The sequence below is a fragment of the Eptatretus burgeri genome, chromosome 3, assembly GCF_056783735.1.
Source record: "Eptatretus burgeri isolate ZD-2024b chromosome 3, Ebu_testis_v1, whole genome shotgun sequence".
Lineage (NCBI taxonomy): Eukaryota > Metazoa > Chordata > Myxini > Myxiniformes > Myxinidae > Eptatretus > Eptatretus burgeri.
The window spans coordinates 44,524,490-44,546,568 of NC_140963.1; the positions used below are offsets into that span (position 1 = coordinate 44,524,490).

General features: G+C 46.5%; 1 protein-coding gene across 12 annotated transcripts in view; it reads right to left on the reverse strand.

Annotated features, from left to right (window-relative positions):
* Positions 1-22,079, reverse strand: part of LOC147029787 (putative methyltransferase-like protein 25) — a 221,289-nt gene that overhangs the window by 163,659 nt on the left and 35,551 nt on the right. For all 12 annotated transcript variants that reach the window (XR_015056087.1, XR_015056089.1, XR_015056088.1 and 9 more), the window contains exons 3-5: positions 21,010-21,110; positions 20,105-20,779; positions 12,361-12,511 (exon numbers count right to left, since the gene is read on the reverse strand). Coding sequence is in view for 6 of the 12 variants with exons in the window: in XM_085873104.1 (XP_085729230.1) it covers positions 12,361-12,511; positions 20,105-20,779; positions 21,010-21,110 (927 nt within the window). In the remaining 6 variants the exon portion in view is untranslated. The remainder of the gene's footprint in view (positions 1-12,360; positions 12,512-20,104; positions 20,780-21,009; positions 21,111-22,079) is intronic.

Below are 22,079 nucleotides of genomic sequence, written 5' to 3' on the forward strand. Positions count from 1 at the left end.
AGATGATCGACCGGCACAGGCCTTGAAGCAAAACACCAGCAGACGATCCGGCCGGCACAGGCCTTGCAGTAACACAGCCAGCAGACGATCCTGCCGGCACAGGACTTGCAGTAACACAGCCAGCCGATGAAGTTGGCCAGCCTTTGCCTTTCAGTGGAGGTTGGTGGAGGGAGTGCGTGGTGCTGGCCACTCAGAAGGTGGGCTCGGACCTACCTGACTGTCTCCCTCCCAACATATCGCCTTTGCCTGTCACTGTCCATACCCACCCCCTTAAATTGTCAAAACCCAATTTAGCCCCCACTTATTTTTTTTTTGATTTTATTTTCACTTTTATTTCCCCCACGATGAATTAGTCTCCTAACCCCTTTATCGTCCTTGATCGACTAACCTATCGTGTCCATCTAGCCCACTCCCAACCCCTATGTTCCCTTCCCGGAGGGTAATAAGGGAGAGCTAGCGTCCTGCGTCGAGGCCCAATAAAGCCCCAGGATGGCCTCCTCAGAGTTCAGCGATCTTTACCCAAAGTGGGTCCAGCGGCCCACAACGAGAGTGAAGGGATTGATGGTGCAGAGGGGCACACTTCCTATCTACCCTATCAATTTAACTCTTGAACTACCCCGGGGCTTTCAACAAGCGCCTCTCGCTTAAACTATCAGTTCTAACAACCAAGATTCCCGTCGCCTGTGTTGGTGTCCTCGCAAATTCCGGGCCATGCCCCCCAATTTTCTTCCCGTGCCCTCACGCGGTCTCATGGCTGGGACGCGTGGCTCCCTTGGCAGGAACTACCCTCTGCCGATTCCCCAACAATGGCACCCCCGGGCACTACACTGCCTCCGAGCCGACCAGCTCCCTAAACACCGGGGAGTGCACTCCCTGGTGACTCCCCTGAAACGCTCACGTGGCAGGCTGGCGCCCCGGGCCCCTTTCCGAGGGTCACCCGTGCCCACGACACTGCCCACGCGGCCAATGGCGCCCCGGGCCCCCGCATCATGCGGGCGCACCCGTGCCCACTACGCTATCCCGGCCCCCCATGGGGCCTTGGCCTACCGCGGCCGACTAGCCCAGTGCTCGGGGTACCCACTCAGCGATACTCACCTTTCGCAGCCACGCTCCCAGCCCGTCAACAGGGCTCCTGCACCCCTCCAAATGGGTATCGAGCCAACATTCCAACCAACAGCAAAACGACTTCCATTTTGTCAATTTAACTAACCCACAAACTCACTCTACACTGACCCCGGGGTCCCTTTGGCGGGAATCACTCCTCCCCCAAATCACTCATCGCACCATGCATTCCACAATCACTCCATTCACTCAGACCCGCTGGCCTCACTCACTCAACCTGTTTCCATACAATTCTTCAACTCACACATCGCTGAACTCTTCCATTCTCTCACGACTTCCCCAAACTACCTCATGCTCCCACGTCATCCCTTACACTACAGCATGTTCCATTTAACACTACGTAGCTATGCTACGTCCCCTCTGCACATCCAAAGTCTGTCACTGTCCTCAAATCATTATTTCCCTTCTCCCTTCCTAAATCTCAACTAAAATCCCTCGAACTAATCCATTCCAAGGGCCCCATGAGGACTTACCCCTGCCACATGAAGCCGGTCTAACTAACACTAACCCTTCCCCCTAACTAGTGTCATCCTGTGCCCGGGCAGGGGGGTCTTCCACCCCTTGCCCGGGAATCCTGTTCACCCGAAGCGTGGCTTGCTTTTTTTTTTATTGCGCAGCACCAGCGCGGCAACTCGCAGCTCACGCACCTTGAACCTTGCCCGTGACGTCATGTCAGCTGTTCGCGTACCTCATCCCTCTTGGACGGTACCATCCGGCAGGGATTCACCCTCCTGCCGGATTCCAACCCCACGTGCAGCCATGACATCACCCTGCGCATTCAAAAAAAACAAGCTTCGTGTTTCGAGGGGTTCCCCACGTGAACACATGCGCTCTGCCCGTTGGAGCTTAACACAAGCTCGCGTGGAGAACCCGTCCGGTCCAAATCCGTTATCCAGCCTACCCTTTGTCCGTCCGCGGGATCGGCAACATCCACCGCTGGCGTTTCCGGACCGGGTATCACTCCCGCAAGAGCGCACGTGGCGGCCTCGTGCATAGCACGGCACGAACCTTGCGCTCGCCGCTGGGTAAACCCGGCGCGGTCCCCAATCCAGATACGGCCGCTATCCGGCCTTTGTCCCTCTGTCGCCGTCGTCTCCGTCGCACTCTCGCGCTCAAGCTCTATTCAACCCACGGGCACCTGCGTGTCACGAGATTCACACACCGCGCCATTACACTCACACCGGGAGACGCGGCTGCATGTTCGTGCATGCCTACCGTCATCTCCCTTACATACTGCTCTCTCACACACACACGGTCTCCCTTGCACTCGGCCGTTCACTCACGCACGTGGTTCCATTCACACACGGTGCCTCATCTACGCACGGCGTGCTGGGAGGCACGCATTTTGGCACACCACGTGACCACACCACTCACCAACGGGGGCGCACTCACACCTTTCACCACACACACCGGGACAACCACGCTGGGGATTCGCATCACCTCTAGGGGTTCCGGGGCCTCTATACCCCCCAAGCTCCTCGTGCACCCGTCCGCAGCACTCGCCCCCTCAAACTTGCTTGACACGACCGAACCCACCTGGTCGTGATCAGCTTCAAGGGAGAATAGCGTCTCCTTCCGTTCCCGAAGGAGGCTATCCAGCTGCTTGCACCGGGTCCCCACACGTTCTGCCTTCTCGCCCCCATCGTCCTCCACTACCTCCGTGTGTGTGTGTTCGTCCCCAACCCCGTCCTTATAGTGCAGTCTCTCCTCTATTTTTTCTGTTTCTTTCTGGCTCCTTTTTCCTTCCCATCTGAGTCGTTTTTCCTCTCTGAGCCCCATTAGCTGTTTGTTCTCCCTCCGGAGCTCCTCATTCTCTGCTGTTGCAGCGAACTCCAATCTTGCTCTCCGTTTTTGTTGTTCAATTTCAAACTCACATTGTTCTTGTTTTCTACCCCACAGTTTCTCCTGCTCTTCATTCTCCAATTTCATCGTTTCTTTCAATTGGCTCATTTCCTTCCTGAGTTTCATTCACTGTTCTCTCACTACTCTTCCTTGTTTCCTCTCCTGTCCTTCCTTCTCCAGTTTCATGGTTTGCTTCATTTGGTTAATTTCCCTTTTGTGTTTCATTCGCTGTTCTTTGTCTCTCTCCTCGCACTCCAGCCTTGCCTTTTCTTCCAATTGGTCAACCTCAGCTTCATGTTCTTTTTGTTTTATATCCCATTGTTCCTCTCGTTCTTCCCTCTCCAATCTCGTTGTGTCCTTCAATCGCCTCATTTCTCCTTCCTGCTTCAGTTGTTCTTCCCTCATCATCCTCAACTCGTTTTGTAGTTCCCTTTCTTTGTCTTCGTGTTTCTGTAACTCAGAAGCTTTCTTTTCAAATTCCTTTCCCATCTCCACACACTCCAACCTGTTTTTTTCCTTTTGTCGTTCAGTTTCAAGTTCATACTCTTTTTGTTTTTTTTATTCCACCGTCTCCCTTGTTCCTCATTCTGCAATCTCGTTATTTCCTTTAATTGACTGATTTCTTTCTCCTGTCTCATTCCTTGCTCCTTCACTTTCTCCTCGTACTCCAACCTTGCTTTGACTTCAAACTGTTTGATCTGTACAGTGTGGTTCCTCAACGTTTCATTTTCCGTTCTCTACCTTTCCTCTTTTAACATCTTCAGTTCGTTTTGTAATCTCTTTCTTTGTTGTCGTGTTTCAGTATCTCAGAAGTTTTTTTTTTCTAATTCCTCCCGCAATTTGCATGCTTCTTCACTCATTTCATCCCTTCTTTCCACTGCTTCCCTCCTCAATTCGTCCCTTTTTTTTACTGTATTCCTTTAGTTTTTTCTGCCATTCCTTTCCCATTCTTATCTCCCCTTCCAGGATTTCTCTTTTAAACTGGCTTGCCCTTCCCTCTCGCTTCAGTAGTTCCAATTCCCCATCTTGTTTGCGTTTTTCCTTTTCTAGCTTTGTTTTCCTTTCTCCTTCCTCCCTCATTTCTCCCTGCAGTTCTTCGAACTGTTCTGACTTTCCCAGCAATTCCTCCGTCCTTTCCTCCAGCTGTCCCTCTCCTCTTTTTATCTTTAGTTCTCGGCTTTCTCTTTCCTGATTGCCTGTTCTTATCTCTTCCTTCAATTGTTCCAACTCCCCATTGTGTTCACATTTTTTCTCTTCCAACTGTATTTCCCTCATTCTCCCCTTTAGTTCTTTGAACCGCCTTGCCCCCTCCAATTTTTTTTTTCCATTAGTAGTTTTACTTCCAAATCGTGCTCCTTTTGTTCCTTTTCGAGCTCGGTTTTCCATTCTTCCTCGAAGTTGTTCCTATCCTCGGAGATACCAATTTGCTCTTCCTCTTTCCTTTTATTCTGTTCACTCGCCTTTTGTAGCAAAAACCTACGCAACCAATGTACTAACGTCGTTTCCTTATGTAGCTTATCGACTGTGCTGGCAAAGTCCTCTTCCAGATCCTGAATTTGCCCCTGTGCATCGGCCAATCGTTGTGCTTCCATGTGCACATAATCCTCATGAACCCAGTCTGTGTTGGTTAAGTCCTTTTCCAACCTCCAAATTCGTTCCTGTGCCTCGTCCAATTCAATCTGCAATGTACTGCCGTCGCCCTGCCTCGCCTGCCATGATCCCGTGGTTTGAAACAGTTGTTGGGAGCGCTCGCCTCGTGTCGTGCCGTTCGTAGCGCCATTAATAGCGGCCCGCTCACGCCTCGTGCCGTGCTGAAGTACGGCTGCACCACCATCTTGTGACTCCGTTTGCCGGCAAAGTTCCTGCTCAGAATATGAAGGTGAGCTCCCCCACGGATTGTAATTAGCGGTGGAGTTATAAAAAGAACCATCCCGGGCCATGGATTCTACATTACTACACATATACATTTCTACCCCCGGCACCCGCTCACCTTGAGACTCCATCTTATTTCTCGGAAGGGATTAAGTTTGGCTCCATCGTAATTTGGGGGGAAGGGCGGGGGGAGCGGTTGCTTCGCACACCCCTGGTCTGATCCCCGTAAATTTAGTTGGAGACCGAGGTGGATTCGAATCCCACACCCCTGTACACCAGTGTTACGAATTCCGCCCGCCCGGCGTGCGATCGGCCACGTAACTCAAATTGCGACGCGTCGCCCACCGGAACGGACAATTCAGTCGTGACCCTCTTGGAACAACCGCCAATGACCTCACCACAACCCAGTCCGCATTCTACCCACGCAAAATAGGGTGAATCGCCAAATGTCGATATACCTAAGTACCCGCGTGGGTAGCGTACGAGAGGAGTTGTACCACGCCGCGGGTCGGCTCCGGACACGAACCGGTTAAGCGGCTCGTTCCGTGCTGCAGGGATAACCGAGCAGAGTTATCGCCAACCTCGACGGTTCAGATTATTTACTGGGTGTCTAAACCCACTACCAATCCCTTACGTGATGCAAGATGGCACTTTCAATGGGGAAAGAGACGACGAACGGGATACATTTCACACAAGCACATGTATTTCAATTACACACACAACACAAGCAAGGCAAGCAAGCAATATCTTCTTCTTCTTCTTTCGGCTGCTCCCGTTCGGGGTCGCCACAGCGGATCATCCGTATGATCCGCATAGTGATTTGGCACATGTTTTACGCCGGATGCCCTTCCTGACGCAACCCTGGTCACCTCTTACGACACAGGGATATGGTACACCTATTTTAAACGAGGTATACACCGGCCCAGTACACTGGTACTCATTTCGCCGATCTCGGAAGGATGACAGGCTGAGTCAACCCCCTGGTGTATTAATTCAGTGGCCCAACGGGGCTTGAACTCAGGACCTTTTGGATCCCAAGCCGCTGCCCTAACCACTGCGCCAACACCAGGCTTGCAAGCAAGCAATATACAAGCAACAAATAGAATGCAAAAGCAATACGACCGACTATAATTATTATTTACAAGCACTTACACAGTTTCGACTTGGCAGGACACGGCGCCACAGCATGCATACAAAAACAAAGAAAGACCTCCCTCACAGGCAAGGGGGTAGACGGGGTCCGTAGACCTTTATGGTCGTGGGCCGTGGATGACCGAAAAGGCCCACGAGACCGAAGGGTCTTACCCGCACCCTCGTGGTGCGACGGTGGGCAGGTTGCAATGTCTCGTCCCCACGGCAACTAGTGTAGCCGCGCCTGATCTCGGGCCTTGCAACGGTGGGCAGGTCGTGACGCCTTCTCCCCACGACCACGAGGACAAGACTTCCACCTGACTGCCCCAAGGCTGTCAACGACGAAGACTTGGACCACGACAGACTTGGACCAAGACCACGCCAACCAAGACTTCCACACGACTGCCTCAAGTCTCTGCTATCTGTGCTCTTTTCCAGGCGCTCCTCTTGCCCTTTTTTTTTTTCTCCTGCGCCCACCCCGCCCTTCGCGGCACGTGGGTGGGGGGAGGAACATTCCAGAGAAATTGGGGCAGGAGTTGGTTTCCAACCGTCAAACTTGTTTAGCGGAGGAGAAATTGGGGTGGGGCTGGTTTCCAACCGTCAAACTTGTTTACCGGAGGATAAATTGGGGTGGGGCTGCTTTCGTTGCTCCTTTAGTGGTGTTGTTGGGTGGGGCTGCTTTCGTTGCTCCTTTAGTGGTGTTGTGGTGTGGATGGCGTGGGTGTTGAGATGGCGTGGTTGTTGAGATGGCGTGGTTGTTGAGATGGCGTGGTTGTTGAGATGGCGTGGTTGTTCCAAAATAACGACAGGTAAAGAAAAATGGCTAACTCAAAGCGTCGCATCCCGGATGAATCAAACATATTCCCTCTAAACAACGGGTGTGGACTAACTACACATGAACTTATCGATATATCTAACCTGAGGACCTTTCTGGTGTATTGAAAATTTCCACAGCCGTAACAATATTTTGTAGTATAATTTTTTTAGCCGTGCACCCTCCCACACCCTGTCCCAAATGGCTCCCGCCCCCACCCAGGCCCCAAAGCAATCTTCACCCCATGGACAGTGTCGTGAGATAACATAAGTGTGGAGATAGAGTGTGCCTGGTGCTCATTGTTGCAATAATTTTGACCTCAATGAAATGTTTACTAATGCAACAAACAGGTCCTCCATGCATACGATTCCAAATGATATGGCATTGCATCATCAGAGGGTTTACTTCATCCAATGAACCCGAAAGAGTTGAATAGCATTTTCCCCGAGAGTGTTCAGAGCTAAAGGTCAAAAAATCATGGCATAGCTTGGAAGAGTAAACCGGTCTTATGAAGACACAAGTTTGTCTGCAAACTGCATCGGCAAAAAAAATTAAGAACTACTGCAGAATGCCACTCTGTAGAGCGCATACTTCACCAGGCTTTAACAGTTTACATTTTATATCCCACAGATGGGCCGGGACTGCATCCAGGCCTTAACCTAAATATAATCAGCTTGTTCTTGTGACCTAGCCAACTCATCCACAATTTTTTTTTGAAATATTCTACACATTGTTTTTGGCACCATCTCCCAATGGTGAAGAATCACTAAAAAAAAAAAATTAAATTCTCGTATCCGGATCCAGATCTTCACCAGAATCGAACCAATTTCCCCGAGTCGCCCACCCAATCTGTCCAAGTTTTGTCTGAATCCACGAACAACATTTTGAGATGCAGTATTGTGCTATATATCATTTTTGGTCCCATCTCTCAATGGTGAAGAACCACTCAAAAAATTATCGTATCCGGATACGGATTCGGACCTTCAACAAAATTATGTGTTGCTGTCCTTGGCCGATTGCTTGAAAACTGTGACCAAAAATTGTGTGTGACAAACAGATCAACATATTTGGCAAAACGTTTTTTTTTTTAAGGAATTCAACCACTAAAATATTTTTTTTGCCAAGTAACAATAAACCAGACCAACCAATATACTTGCTAATCTTCTTCAAAAATAACAAACAGACAGGGGCGAAAACATATCTCTGTACACCTTTGGTGGCAGAGGTAATAAAATTACACAACCAAACGTTGAGAAAAGCAAGCTCATTATTGTGGGTGCTCTTTTAGCTAAAGACGGACAATCATAAGTGACATGCGAACAAACTGAGAAAGTGAATTTGATTATAGCATCGGAGCTGCTGCCCAAACAACTACACACTGAGATAGCAAGTGGTGTAACCTACATGTTGTATATCCAAGAAGACCAGACCACTTGGGACCCGTGGTTTTAGGCCAAAAATTGCAATTTGTTCAGGATTCTGTTGATGACTCTCCGACTCTTCAAGAATGATACCATGGGATCTTTAAGGTTCACCAACGATGTGTGCTGGCAGATGCGTGCTCTGGCTTAACATCCTTCCAACAGATGGCACACATAATGACACAACCTTGCATGCGAAATACTAGTGACAGTTTATAGTTAGATCAGGAATCAAATCCAGATAGACAGCTCAAATGTAAGTGTAATCCTCCACCATGAAGTCTGATAGAGGCATGTTAACCACCGCTGGAATGAAAGTGAAGTGACATTTTGAGCATCAGTCTTCTTCAAAGTAAGGGAGGGGACTCGCACATGAAACTTCTTCTTCTCCTCCACTTCCCGTTAAAAGGGGTGAGGTCCAATGGCCACCAAGCTTCTGCCCTGCATTGACCACAAAATTCCTCCACTTCCCTCTCTGTCCTCAGCTAATTATCTCCACTCCCCAACCACTGCACTCCCCCCCCCCACAACCCCCATCTCACCCATTACTGATATCCTTCCTCAAACAATCCTCCCATCTCAACTGCGGTCTGCCTCTTTTCCTCCCACCTTGCTCCCTCAACCTTCCTGCCCTCTTTGCCATTCTCTCTTCCTCCATCGGCACAGTGTCCAACCAATTTCAACCGGCATTTCACCAATCTCCCTGCCAAGCTCATCCACACACGTGAAATATCGCTCTTAATCCTATCCTGAGCTGGTAAGGGATTAGGGTTAGGGTTAGGTACATACCTTCGTCAACATTTGGATGAGAATATTCATTGTCATTGTTTGGAAGGAATGACTACTTATAAGAAAGAGATGAAAGGAAATGGGATCTCTGCTGACAATCAGACTAAGATTTTCAAATCCCCACCAAAAGGTGTTTGTGTACCTATTTCACAACAAACACATATCGTGCATTACAAATAAGACAGCGACAAGTCTGTAAACCCGCTTGGGCCGATCAGCATCCATATGGATGTTCTTCAAGGCCTCTACATTACATGGGACACCATAAATCACTGTTATTTCTGGGTGGTGGTTAAATATATTTGCTCAGAAATGTGTTAAAATGCTGTTCTAGCACCAAAACGTAACAGAAAAAGTAAATGTTATGGTTCAATTATAAGGAAGAAGTCCACAGGAACCAATGCTCCCCAGCTTCCATATGCAAAATTAAGAATGCACGTCCATAATCCAATGATGTGTTTGTCAATAAATCGTAATGTAAAAACTGCTGCAGGCACCACATCGTGGCAGATGCACAAAACATGGAAGGAATATCAATGAATTTCACTCTCAAAATGCTTATGATTATGGAATAAAGGCTGAGAATAGTCGTGTGTTCAAATCCTACTGCATCAATCACAGCAAACAAGTTCGCCACACCACAAATGGCATGGCAGTCATTTTTCAGTTACAGACATATTCATGTGGGGTACAGGGAGGGACAATAAGCCTTCCCGGACACCAAAAATAGTTCCTTGTACGAGTTTGATGCTGGGATGGAAACTCCGAGGCAAAAACCCTGCGACTGGGACTCCGAGGCAAAAACCCTGCGACTGGGACTCCGAGGCAAAAACCCTGCGACTGGGACTCCGAGGCAAAAACCCTGCGACTGGGACTCCGAGGCAAAAACCCTGCGACTGGGACTCCGAGGCAAAAACCCTGCGACTGGGACTCCGAGGCAAAAACCCTGCGACTGGGACTCCGAGGCAAAAACCCTGCGACGGCCAGTTCTAGGAAGGACGCCAATTCTCTCTATGCTGTACAAATCTTTAAAGTACTGCACCACCTGGTGGAAGCCGCTACAGGGGTTTCCCGCTATCAGTTGTTTTACATTCAAGTCCACAAGTTACTGAGGAACATTTTCATAATACATCCAACAACTCCCCCATACTAATGCCCATTGGACGGAAGACCAGTTCCCAGGCGTCCCACCTCACAATGCACCGCTTCCTCTCCCTCTCAGATGCCATCTCATGCTGTGCATTGTTGAACTTGATACCATCATGTACTGTCTTGCATTGTACTGTATTTTTACCTTTGTGTACTTTACCGTGGAAATTGTTGAACGATGAATGGTAAACGAAGTGGTAACGAAAAGTGTGAACCTGCACATGACAACGCTATAGTGTTACTCTGGATGTCAAATTGGACTGAGTGAAACAAAATAAGAATGGCGAACGACCAGCCAATATTGCTCACGACCTTCATTTATCAATGATAATTGTTTGAACTATTTTAAAGAACCCCAACAAGGGACGTGCCATTTCGTTAATGTGGCCCATGCTGCAGGCATGGCCGAAATAGGCGTGATGGCCGTAGTGGGAGTGTCAACCGCGGCAGCTCTTCATGAGGTCCCGTGTGGACACCACAGGGTTTTGCTGCACGGGTGTCAAGTTTAGAGATTTTCAATGTGTAAGACCATGAAATTATCATTATGAAATAGCTAAAAGATTATGGTAAGATTAAAAGGTGTTTTGATTTTAACATTTGTTTAATTTACTGTAATTTTTCCTGTGTTCTGTGTGTTTTATACATATTTTTTGATTACTAGGCTTATTGAGTTGTGTTGTATCAGACATAAACTAAGTGTTGGAATGCATCCCCCCTTAACTACACTAATTATGGGGAAGGTCAGGTCAGGTATGGGAGCATGCGCCGGAGCAACGCATCACTGCATCCACTTTCTGCCGGTACTCCAGGGACCTCAGTCTGACCATCCCCCAGGCAGATAGATACCTGGCCCATCCCCATCTCCTTGAGATGCCGATCAACCTGCTGCAACCACGAGGCATGTGGTCAGCCCTTTGGCCTCCTCCACTCATGAGGCTCCCTCGCTGAGAGAATCTGGTGAGCAGGAGCAGCGTCAGGAAAATGAGCCACATGTCCACACAGCCGCAGCTGACGCTCATGGACTATGCAGGTCGATAATGCAGCCTGTTTCTATACAAATCTCATTTCCATCTCTCTCAGCAACCACTATGGGGAAAAATTCCCCGCTATCTGTCATTTCATTACAAGTCCAACTTTTGTGGAACGTATCTTAGACATATCGTGAGGACGCCTTATTTACATGTCTGCTTTAACAACTGCTTCACTGTAAAATAGTTGTAACTGCCTCCACCGCTTCGATCAAGTTGTTCGTCACGTACTCAATACATGACATTGTGCCCAAATACTGACCGGCTGTTCCAACTGTCCTGTTGTAATATGGGCTACAACTGACCCCATGACTCGGAGTGTGCTTGCTGCTTTTTGGGCGTGGTCAACTAAGTGCACCCTTTATTGGTTGGTTACGATCCCCAAAGACGAGACAATACTCGACATCATATGTAGTCCAAGGTGATTAGGATACTTCATGAGTTTTTACATCAATGACAAATCAACACAATATGTTTTCTTTATGCCTCCACAGCTGAAGGCCAGAGGCCAGAGGGAGGTATTACGTTTTTCGGTTGTCCATCCTGCTGTCCATCCATTATCTTTTTGTTACCATGATAACGTGTGAATCACTGAAGGGATTTCAACCACACTTGGCACAAAATATGAAATGCTTCAATTTTCAGTTAAACAGGTCAAAGATGATGTGCCCTTTGAAAATCATTTTGTACACCACAACTCAAATTAGGAGAATCTGATGCTGCCTCTCCACGACTTATCTCTTATGTGACCTTTAATTTTTCATGTGACCTTTAATAGAGATCAAATGTAAAAGTGGGATTCCCAGCAACATCCATTGACGTAACATCCATGTGGGTGGAGGACTATCCAGTATCCATTAATGCATTCTGGGCCACTGGCATCACGAGCTACATACTCAAATGTAAACTCCATACAGGCTAAAATCAAAGTTTAAACACGCAACCATTATGAATTTACAATCAAAAATGCATTTGTGTAAATGTGGCAAAAGTAAATAAATCATTAAGAGACCACCAACTCCCTCACTCAGCTTAGCATGCACAAAAAGACCTTTGATGGTTAACAAATAAAGAGTTCCTTTTACGTAATGAAAAATTAATTCAGGAGATGCTCAAAAGGAATTATCTAATGGATATCCAATCAATGAATAAGTGAATGCTTGCATTTTGAACAGAAAAATAAAACCCCTACCAGCATCGGCTCCAAGCGGTGAAGTCTCTGTAAGTAGATGGTAACAGCAACCGACATTGCTAAGGGCACGGAGTTGTTTATGGCACAGAAAGACGCGGAGGATGTTCGAGCCAAGATTTCCACATGTATGGAGACCCACGAGGACAGAATCCTAGAGGACATTTTTTATTTAATTAGTCGTTGTTGTATTGGTGAAAGTGCATTTTATTTAATCACATAACCCATTTCTATGCCTCAATGTCTGAAACATTACCTAAGCTGTCAGTAGAAAGCAAGCATACAGTTCTCACAATCGATAACTATAAATGTATTATATTCTGCATCAGTTTGTGTCAGACAAAAAGCATTATACCTCCACCACTGATGATTATGTTTCCACCCCTGTTTGTTTGTCTGTCTGTGTCTGCAAGATCTCAAAAAGGTATGGACGGATTTGGACGAAACTTGGTGGACAAGTTGGGTGGGTGACAAGGACGAATTACTTAGTTTTGGTGAAGATTTGGATCCGGGAACTAGAATATTTAAAATGATTCTTCACCATTGAGGAAAAGGGCCAAAAATTATAAATAGCATGATATCTCAAAAAGTTGTGGACCTATTCAGAGGAAACTTGGTGGACAGGTCAGGTCGCATGCATGAGAAGGATGAATTGGTTCGATTTTGGTGAAGATCTGGTTCTAAGAATTGTTCTAGTTTCTAACTGATTCTTCACCATTGAGAGATGGGGTCAAAAACAATTTTAGCATGATGCTGTCAGACTCTGGCTTATGTTTGGGATGCGTTCCTGAACTCTTCTGGAAGTGGTCAAAGGTTGCGGTTTGTCTTAGTCTTCATTCTCCAATGAACGTGTGCATATTTATCGATCAGAGGCAAACTTAATAACCCAGCAACATCACCAGTACACTTACCAGCATCCATGTGACGATTACCATGAAATTTCATCTCTAAGGTAACACTTTTACATTGCCTCTCAGCCAATCTACAATACATTACAAAATCGAATCTTGGCTCTTCGCAAACTTGTATTATAATATGTTCCTTACAAGGAACTTTTGATACAGGAGGCCATTAGGCCCATCAAAGCCAGTGCAATAATTACCAACCTATGGTTGTTGTTTAATGTTTGCTTGTGCTCTATCCTTTATAAAATAAATGATATGCATAAAGCAGGAAGTAGGACGTACCATTTTTTAAAAGTCTTTGGTATGACTCAGCTGAGGTTCGAATCACCGACCTCCAAGACTTTAAGCGGATGTTCCAACTATTACACCACTGAGGCTAGTTACTGTATATACAGTGCCTTCAGAAAGTATTCACACCCTTGGACTTTTGGCACATTTTGTTGTGTTACAGCCTGATTTTAAAATGGATTAAATTTAATTTTTTTTGTCACCGATCTGCACAATATACCCCATAATGGCAAAGTGAAAACATGTTTTCAGAAATTTTTATAAATTGATTAAAAATGAAAGGCTGAAATGTCTTCATCAATAAGTATTCAACCCCCTGCATCAATACTTTGTAGAAGCACTTTTGGTAGCGATTACAGCTTTGAGCCTTCTTTGGTATGTCTGTATCAGCTTTGCACCTATGGATTTGGGGATTTTCTAAGATTCTTCCTTGCTGATTTGCTCAACCTCAGTCAAATTGGATGGGCAGCATCGGTGAACAGCAATCTTCAAGTCTTCCCACAGATTCTCAATCGGATTCATGGCTGGGCTTTGGCTGGGCCACTCAAGGACTTTCACGTTTTTGTTCTGAAGCCATTCCAGTGTTGCTTTGGCTGTATGCTTGGGGTCATTGTCCTGTTGGTAAGTAAATCTTCACCGGTCTCAGGTCTTTTGCACTCTGAAGCTGGTTCTCATCAATAATTTGCTTGTATTTGGCTCAATTAATTGTTCCCTCTATCCTTACAAGTAGCACTTTGCACTTTGCAATCGGAGAGGGCGGAGGAAGCAGCTCATGGCAAAGAGGAACGCACGAGTGCGGAGTGAGGGACGCACGTGGTCGAGAAAGAACGTAGCTACGAGAAGGCCTGTAAGAACAGGCCTTCACGGCTGGTTTTCTTTCGACGCAGGAAGAAGACAGCACGATTCTCGTATTCATACTGAAGCAATTTGGCTCGCGTACTGAACAAGATGCTGGCCATCGATTCTTGGCTGGTCATGTGGGACGGACCTCGGAACCTCGTGAACGGCACTGAAGGGGATGATGCCATTCTGAAAAGAGCGTATCGGTAGGCACGATAGACGAAGAAGCTGCATGTTGGTTGGTGAGCCTTGGTGTTGAATACTGCTCATGAATTGCCTGACAAATGTTCCCGCTGTGAGAGAGCAGCTTGGTGCCACTTTGCGCGCGTCTACATGTGCAAATAGAAGCGCCTCGATTCCAAGTTCCATAAAGACCATCTCTGGACCAAGCTAAGTGCCAGAATAAAGGAAGGATTTTCTTCCTCAACTCAACCATGTGAAGGATCACTCAACCATGTGACCTTGGGTCCTCAGACTAGTTTATCTGGTTACCTAGAAAAATAACCACGTGATCTAATTACCAGGGGACACGCCCTCGGTACGCGTTGTCCGAACCGGATCACCGTATCGGATCAGATGCAGCTGAGAGACACTGCCAAGGACTTATCGGCGAAGAGGAATGGATCGTTGGGAATAAGGTCCCGGCAAGGTTAGGATACGGACCATGCTGGATCAATGAAAGAAAAGACTAAGCGCAAAAATCAAAAATCTAATCTTTCATTGATCTAAGAAAAAATGAGGCTAATGGTCTTTCAATACCTTGCACGATTGACCGACCGCACCACCAGTAAGTTTTTGGAGGGGGGATGCCCCGCTAGGTGATACCTCCCTGACAGCTGGCACGTCATCTTCCGCTTCGTGGCACTTCGTGCAGCGAAGCGTCGATCCAGAGAATCATGCGCGACCGACAGGTGTGAAGCACAGATTTGGGCGGAGTCAGAAGCCAGTGGGTGGAGGGAGGCGGAGTCAAAACGAGTGGGTGGGGAAAGGCAGACTCCGGAGCAGTGGGTGGATTGGCAGACAAGATCAGGTGGGTGGGTGGATGTGTGGGGTCAGCGGCAAGGCGGTGAAGAAGGCAGAGTTGGTGACGAAGGCGGGGCCAGCAGACGAGGAACGCTGAGCAGGAAAAGACGATGACGACGGACATCCCTGCGACCCGTTCTTTTATAAACCCCATGGTGCGGGCAGGGGTAATGACCCCAAGCAATGTGTCGTCACCCGAATCGGGTGCTCTAGTTGGGCCCCGGTCAGCACACGGCAGCCATAACCGGAAGCGGCCTCACTGTACTTCCGGCCAGATAGTTACAAGCTGCGGAATCGTCTCGCTCCTAGCACCGTGGCACGAATCGCCCTGTACCGAACTCCCGGGCCGTCCACGGCAACCGGCGATCAGCGCCGGTCAATGTGCTGCCTATCTGTAAGCCATGCGGTCCGAGCCGTACAAGGTGCCTCTGCCTGGCTGCAGCCTCGCTGGGCGGAGAGGCGAGGTGGTCAGCGAAGACCGACAGTGAGATGCTATGGTAACACATGCGCAGACCCGAACAGGATGTGTGCCACTCACGCCCCGCTCTGTGTGAGATAATAAATTACCCCAGGGCTGCGCGCGAGTCCACGGCCGTTCATCAAAAGCGGTGGTGTGCAAGGCTCCAGCCCCAATCTGTGTCTTCTGTGCCCTGCTCTGTGCCAGGAATTGGGGAAAAAGATTGGATATAACTATTAGAGGTAGGTTTGGGTTGCAGAAGAAGACAGATATAATTATTTGACTCAGAAATGGGTGAAAAGAATGTGCCGCATGTGTACTGTACGTTATTAGTATTTGGGATGTTGATCCTTCTATTTCCTCGGCACGGCACTCCTGTAGCAGCTGAGGGCAATACCCGCCGGCCTCGCGAGGACCCCTTGCTCACAGTGAACGGCGCATGGTTGCGGTTTTTACAGATAGGTGTCTGAGCACAGCGCCTGCTGGCCCCTGAGAAGACCCCTTGCTTGGATTTAACTGAGGAAAAGCAAAAAAGAATAGGAATTAAGTTCAGAGGTTTAATCAGACCGAACTATGAGATCGACACAACGTACTTGTCCCGTTTGTTCCATTAGACAAGAAGGGACTATCTCAATGTATATTAATGAAATAACTGACTAGGGACCACTGTATGTTGGCTGCCACTGGTATTGGAGGGATGTGGTTTCCCGAACCGCAACAATATATATATATATATATATAGTATATATATATATATATATATATATAGTATATATATATATAGTATATATATATATATAGTATATATATATATATAGTATATATAGTATATATATATATAGTATATATATATATAGTATATATATATAGTATATATATATAGTATATATATATATATAGTATATATATATATATATAGTATATATATATATATATATAGTATATATATATAGTATATATATATATAGTATATATATATAGTATATATATATAGTATATATATATATATATATATATATATATATATATATATATATATTGTTGTAGATTTCCGCCCGCCGGCGTGCGTACGACCGCTTCTAGCCAATGGCGGCCGCTCTCGCCTACCGAACGGACAATCTACTCGCAGCTTTCAAACCAACGCCGAAATCCCGCTACGGGTGTGTTTTGGATGCACACCACAGCCTAGTCAACACTCGACCCGCGCTACAGGGTCAATCGCCGAATTGTCGATATACCTAATAAGTCGCGCAGGCAGGACTACCGAAAGACTGTACCTCAACGGGGCCGCTTGAAACGAGCCGCTTAAGCAGCTCGCTTCATTTTGGGATAACCAAGCGGGGTATTATCGCGAAAGCCCCGTTGGATCCGATTCTATTTCTCGGCTATTAAAAAGCCAGCTATTATTCCGAACTCAATACGGCAGTTCAATGCAGGAAAAAGACGCGATGAACGGGTTAACATTCACACAAGCACATTTACTTGCACACACAACATTTATGCTGTCATGTAAACAATCAGGCGAGGCAAACAAAAGCAATGCAATGTACAAGCACGTAATGAATGGGGGTAAGGACAAGACGTGAGCAAGTTAAAGAATTACCACTGTTCTATTAATTACGTACACTTATACAGTTCTACCTACAGACATGGCGCCACAACGTTCATTCAAAAGAAACAAAGAAAAACCCCAGGAAAGATGAGGGGTAGAATGGACCTCTTGGGTCTTGATTTTACGGAGCTGTGATGACTGCAGAAGCTCCGAGAGGCCAGGCTGGTTACCTTCACCTTCGTGGTGCCTCGCTGAGGCGACCCGCGACGTCCCGTCCTCACAACAGCTGGTGTGACCGCGGTCCGGCTCAGGCCTCGTCTGACGGCCTGGTGATTCGGGCCCAGCCGGCAACGCCTCAGAGGAACGAACGGGTCTCTGCTCTCTTAGAGTTGATGCTCTCTTTAAGAGCCGGTCCGTCCCTCAGCGCCACTCGGACTGTCCCAAAGCCCGATCACCTCGGACCGTTCGTGCTGGCTGGCGACCTCTCTCCCCACGTCCTGCACACGAACGCGCAGTTTTGCGCAGCACGGCAGGCTTGGCCACGCTCTCAGCTCCCGTCTCCTCGGCAAACCCAGACCTCCACTGGACTCGAACCTTGCTCTTCACACCACTCCAAACCCAGACCGACTGCGAGCTTGGCGCTCTGCGCGCTTTTTTATAGGGATCCGTGAGACGAGGTTTGATCTCCGCTCTCTCACCTCTGACCGCCACTGGCTCCGCCCCCCTCAATCCCCTGATCTGAATTTCGAGGCAAAGCTCGGAGCGAGCAGACGTGGTTGAAATCACCGTCGCTGGCGCCCACAAAGGAGAGCGGACGTTGTGGAGATCACTGACCCTGCACAACGAGGAAACCCCCGCGTCTGTTTGCAGCGATGCTGTTTGCTGGGAACTCGCCGTGGCTGGCGCAAAGATGGCGGCGTTTGCGGAGTTGAAGGTGAAGCTTTGTTGGTTATTGGGGGAGATGTGGTTTAGGAGATGGTGGCTGTGGTTGGCATTGTGGAGAAGGTGGTTGTGTGCAGGCGGTTGTGAGAGCGATGTTGGTGGTGGAGGTGGTTGTTGTGAAGCGGTTGATGAGAGCGATGTTGGTGGTGGAGGTGGTTGTTGTGAAGCGGGTGATGAGAGCAATGTTGGTGGTGGAGGTGATTGTTGTGAAGCGGTTGATGTGAGCGATGGTAGTGGAGGTGGTTGTTGTGAAGTGGTTGGTCCAAAATAACGACAGCAAAAGAATAATGGCAACCTCAAAGATCACAGCCCGGTTACACGAATAATTTCCTTTAAACATCGGTGGGGAAATCTATCTGAACACAGACTTATCGACATAACTGATCTAAGGACCTATATGGTGCTCTGTGAATTTCCACAACTGTAACAATATATATTTCTTTTTTTGACCCTATCTTTTGACCTTTTTTGACCCTTTCTCAATGATGAAGAATCACTTTTAATATTAAAAAAAATGTCATATCCGGATCTGGAACCAGATCTTCACGAAAACTGAAGAAATTCGTCCTCATCACACACCCAACCTGTTCACCAAGTTTCATCCAAATCCATCTGTAATTTTTTGAGATATTGTGCTATATATCGTTTTTGGCCCTATGTCTCAGTGGTGAAGAATCACTAAATGTTCTCATTTTCGGATCCGGATTTGGATCTTCACCAAAATCTAATCAATTCGTACTTTTTCGCACACCCAACCTGTCCACCAAGTTTCATCCAAATCCATCAATAGGTTGAGATATCCTGCTCACAAACAGCCCCAAAAAATACCCTGCACAAGTTTACGATACATTGTTGAATGTTCCTTATGCCATGGTTTGTTACTTCAACAAAATAAACAGAAAAACAATTTTCTCAGTTAACCTGACAACTAAAGTATACAACTATCTTCCCCCATTCAAAACTTCAATCTTTTTTACCCCCATTAATCCACCCCAAACCCACGTCCTTCAAATTTCCCGCTTTCCTTCCTGAAAGTCCCTGTAGTGTCCCTCGTTTACCCCGTGTACCCTACCCCCATCCCTCTCCCTTCCACAGATCTTCTAAAGTCTGTTTCCCACTGTTTTGTGATTCCCTCTCCCACCCCCTCTTGTCTCTTGCTCCCCTAGTTATACGTGTGTGTTTGCTCTTATATGAGCCTCGACGTTGTATATTTTAAATAATAGTAATACTAATAATGAAAATGCACCACAACAACCCAGTCCAGAGGAAACCGTTAAACAATGTCAAAAACAGGAGTGCAAGCCAACAATAAGGAAATCAAAACTTAACCTTGCAAGAGTTTGGACCAGGTGAACTCATGTTACCCTTTATGCAACAAATTTAGTGACATATGTCACACGTCATATTTTAAGAAAATAGTGATGGCACCAGAGGCATTGTCATGGCAACAGTGGTGCTAAACTATTCGGATATTTAATTGTTATAGTGAGCTAAGGCTGAAGTGTGAGCTTAAGTACCTGTACATATACATATATCACACGTGATTTTGCACAAATTGTAAGGGCACCAGTTGAGTTTGTACCAAATCCACATCATATACTGTATGGGATTCGAACATGGGTTCCGATCATCAAGGGCCCACTAAACAGGGCAACACCAGCCAGCTCCAAAGACAACACAGCTGTTGTCAAAGGGTATTTCTAAGTCCAGCATAATCCATTCACATAATTCATATCTTACCTCCAATGCAGGGAAGAGTTGTTCCAAGTTGGTCTTATGAGTCAATTGAAGAGTCACTGGAGAGAAGAGTCCAGCAACATTTGTTGTCCTCTCAGTGGCTGCAGCAAGTTCTTGATTGTTCATTCGTTGGGCTTCACAGCTCGAGATGGTAGTGGAAGAGAAAGAGGTATTAAGGCCATTGGCAAAATGTTGCTCCATATTATCATTCACCTGAACCCCATCAGTGTTCTGCCTTTCATTAGGCTGAAGTGGACGACCTGTTTGTGTTGTTTCAGGAAACACTCTCTCAATATTTTTAGGTATTAAAATTGGAGTATCAATCATCTTCTCGGTGTTGATCCTCTCCACACTGTTGCAACCTTTTCCTGTGAAAACTGCGCTTTCAGTAGTCCAATGAATGTCAGATTCTCCATCTGTATCAATTGTATTTGTTCCAACTTCAATCTTCATACCACTTGTTTCATTGTCAATAGATTCTCCAATGACAATGGGGGGCACAGTTCCTGTTTTGCATCTGGCCTTCTGTCTTCGACTCAAAAACTTCTGCAGCTTTTGAGTCCTATCATGAGCACCGCAAGTGACCGTATTCGATGCATCAATGCCGATTACTTTGAGGCCGTAGCATTCAGAAAGGTGGGAGCTCAGGTAACCCTTCCCAGAACCAATGTCAATAACCTGCAAAGGCAAACGTTTATAAAACACTTGCTTTGCCAACCTTTCCATTTCCAGCTCTTCCATAAGCCACGAGGAATGCACAAATAATACACATACAAGGGAGTCAAACTGTAATGTAAAAAAATTTGAAGAAAAAAACGATGTAAATCAACCCATTTTTAACTACTCCACTCATCCCACTTCCCTCTTTCAAATAAATAAATAAATTAAACCAACACTTCCTCTCTTACCTGGTTCAAGGAACAGTGCTGGACGAGTGCAACAACCAGGCGTGACAGCAGTGCCACCTCGTGGCACTTTTTGTCGCACATAAGGGAGGGCTCTTGAAACTCTGCAAGGATCAGCATGATAATACATCAATTTTTGCATATTCATTTGTCTCACTGCTGGGCATGGCATAGTCATCCACTTTGGAAATTGTACTTAAAAGGCACTTGTATGTAATGTAATGTTCAGAATTTTACCTTCATATTCAATGTAAAATACCTCAAAAGTTAGCCAGCGAATCCGATCCTTTGTGAATTACAAAATAAACAAGTACAAAAAGACATAAAATATCATAACCCCTGTTGTTTTAGTAATTTTGCTGTATGGAGTCAAAGAGCGAGTACAGCAAGTCCTCGCTAACCGGAAGTTCGCATATCGTAGTTTCGATTTTTCGTAATTTCGTTTTAATGACCAATTTTTCAATTATCGCAAACATTTTATGCCTATCGTAATGTCATTGCAAGGAAAAAACGCAAAAAAAAGTTTCAAACTGCCTGCAAAAAACAACAATCACACAGGATGCGCATAAACACACTTTCACTTTACTGCGCATGTACTGTACGTATTCTCTTCACGCTCGCCTGCATACCTTCCAGTATGAATACCAAGCGACCCGCAAGTCTTTTGCCGAGCACACCTCGTTTCAAGCGACAACGAAAGGCTGTCACATTGAAGGTGAAATTGGATATAATTAAAAGACATGAACGAGGTGAAGGGACAACGGAAATCGGCTGCGCGCAGCAATCGCTGCATCGACTATACATTCGATCGTTCAAAGTTCGGCAAAGATAAAGAAAATATCACAGATTGCGACCAGTTCGAGTGCAACAACACTAACGAGAATGAGAGATGGTGCCATGCACAACATGGAGCGTTTATCATGTGTGTGGATAGAAGATCAAACTAAACGTCGCATGCCTTTATCTCTTGCTGTGATACAAGAAAAAGTGCGTCGTTTGTTAGGGCATTGACCCACGATTACGTGATCAATTACTTCTCCAATCATGTTGAGAAGTATCTCCAAGGAGAACAA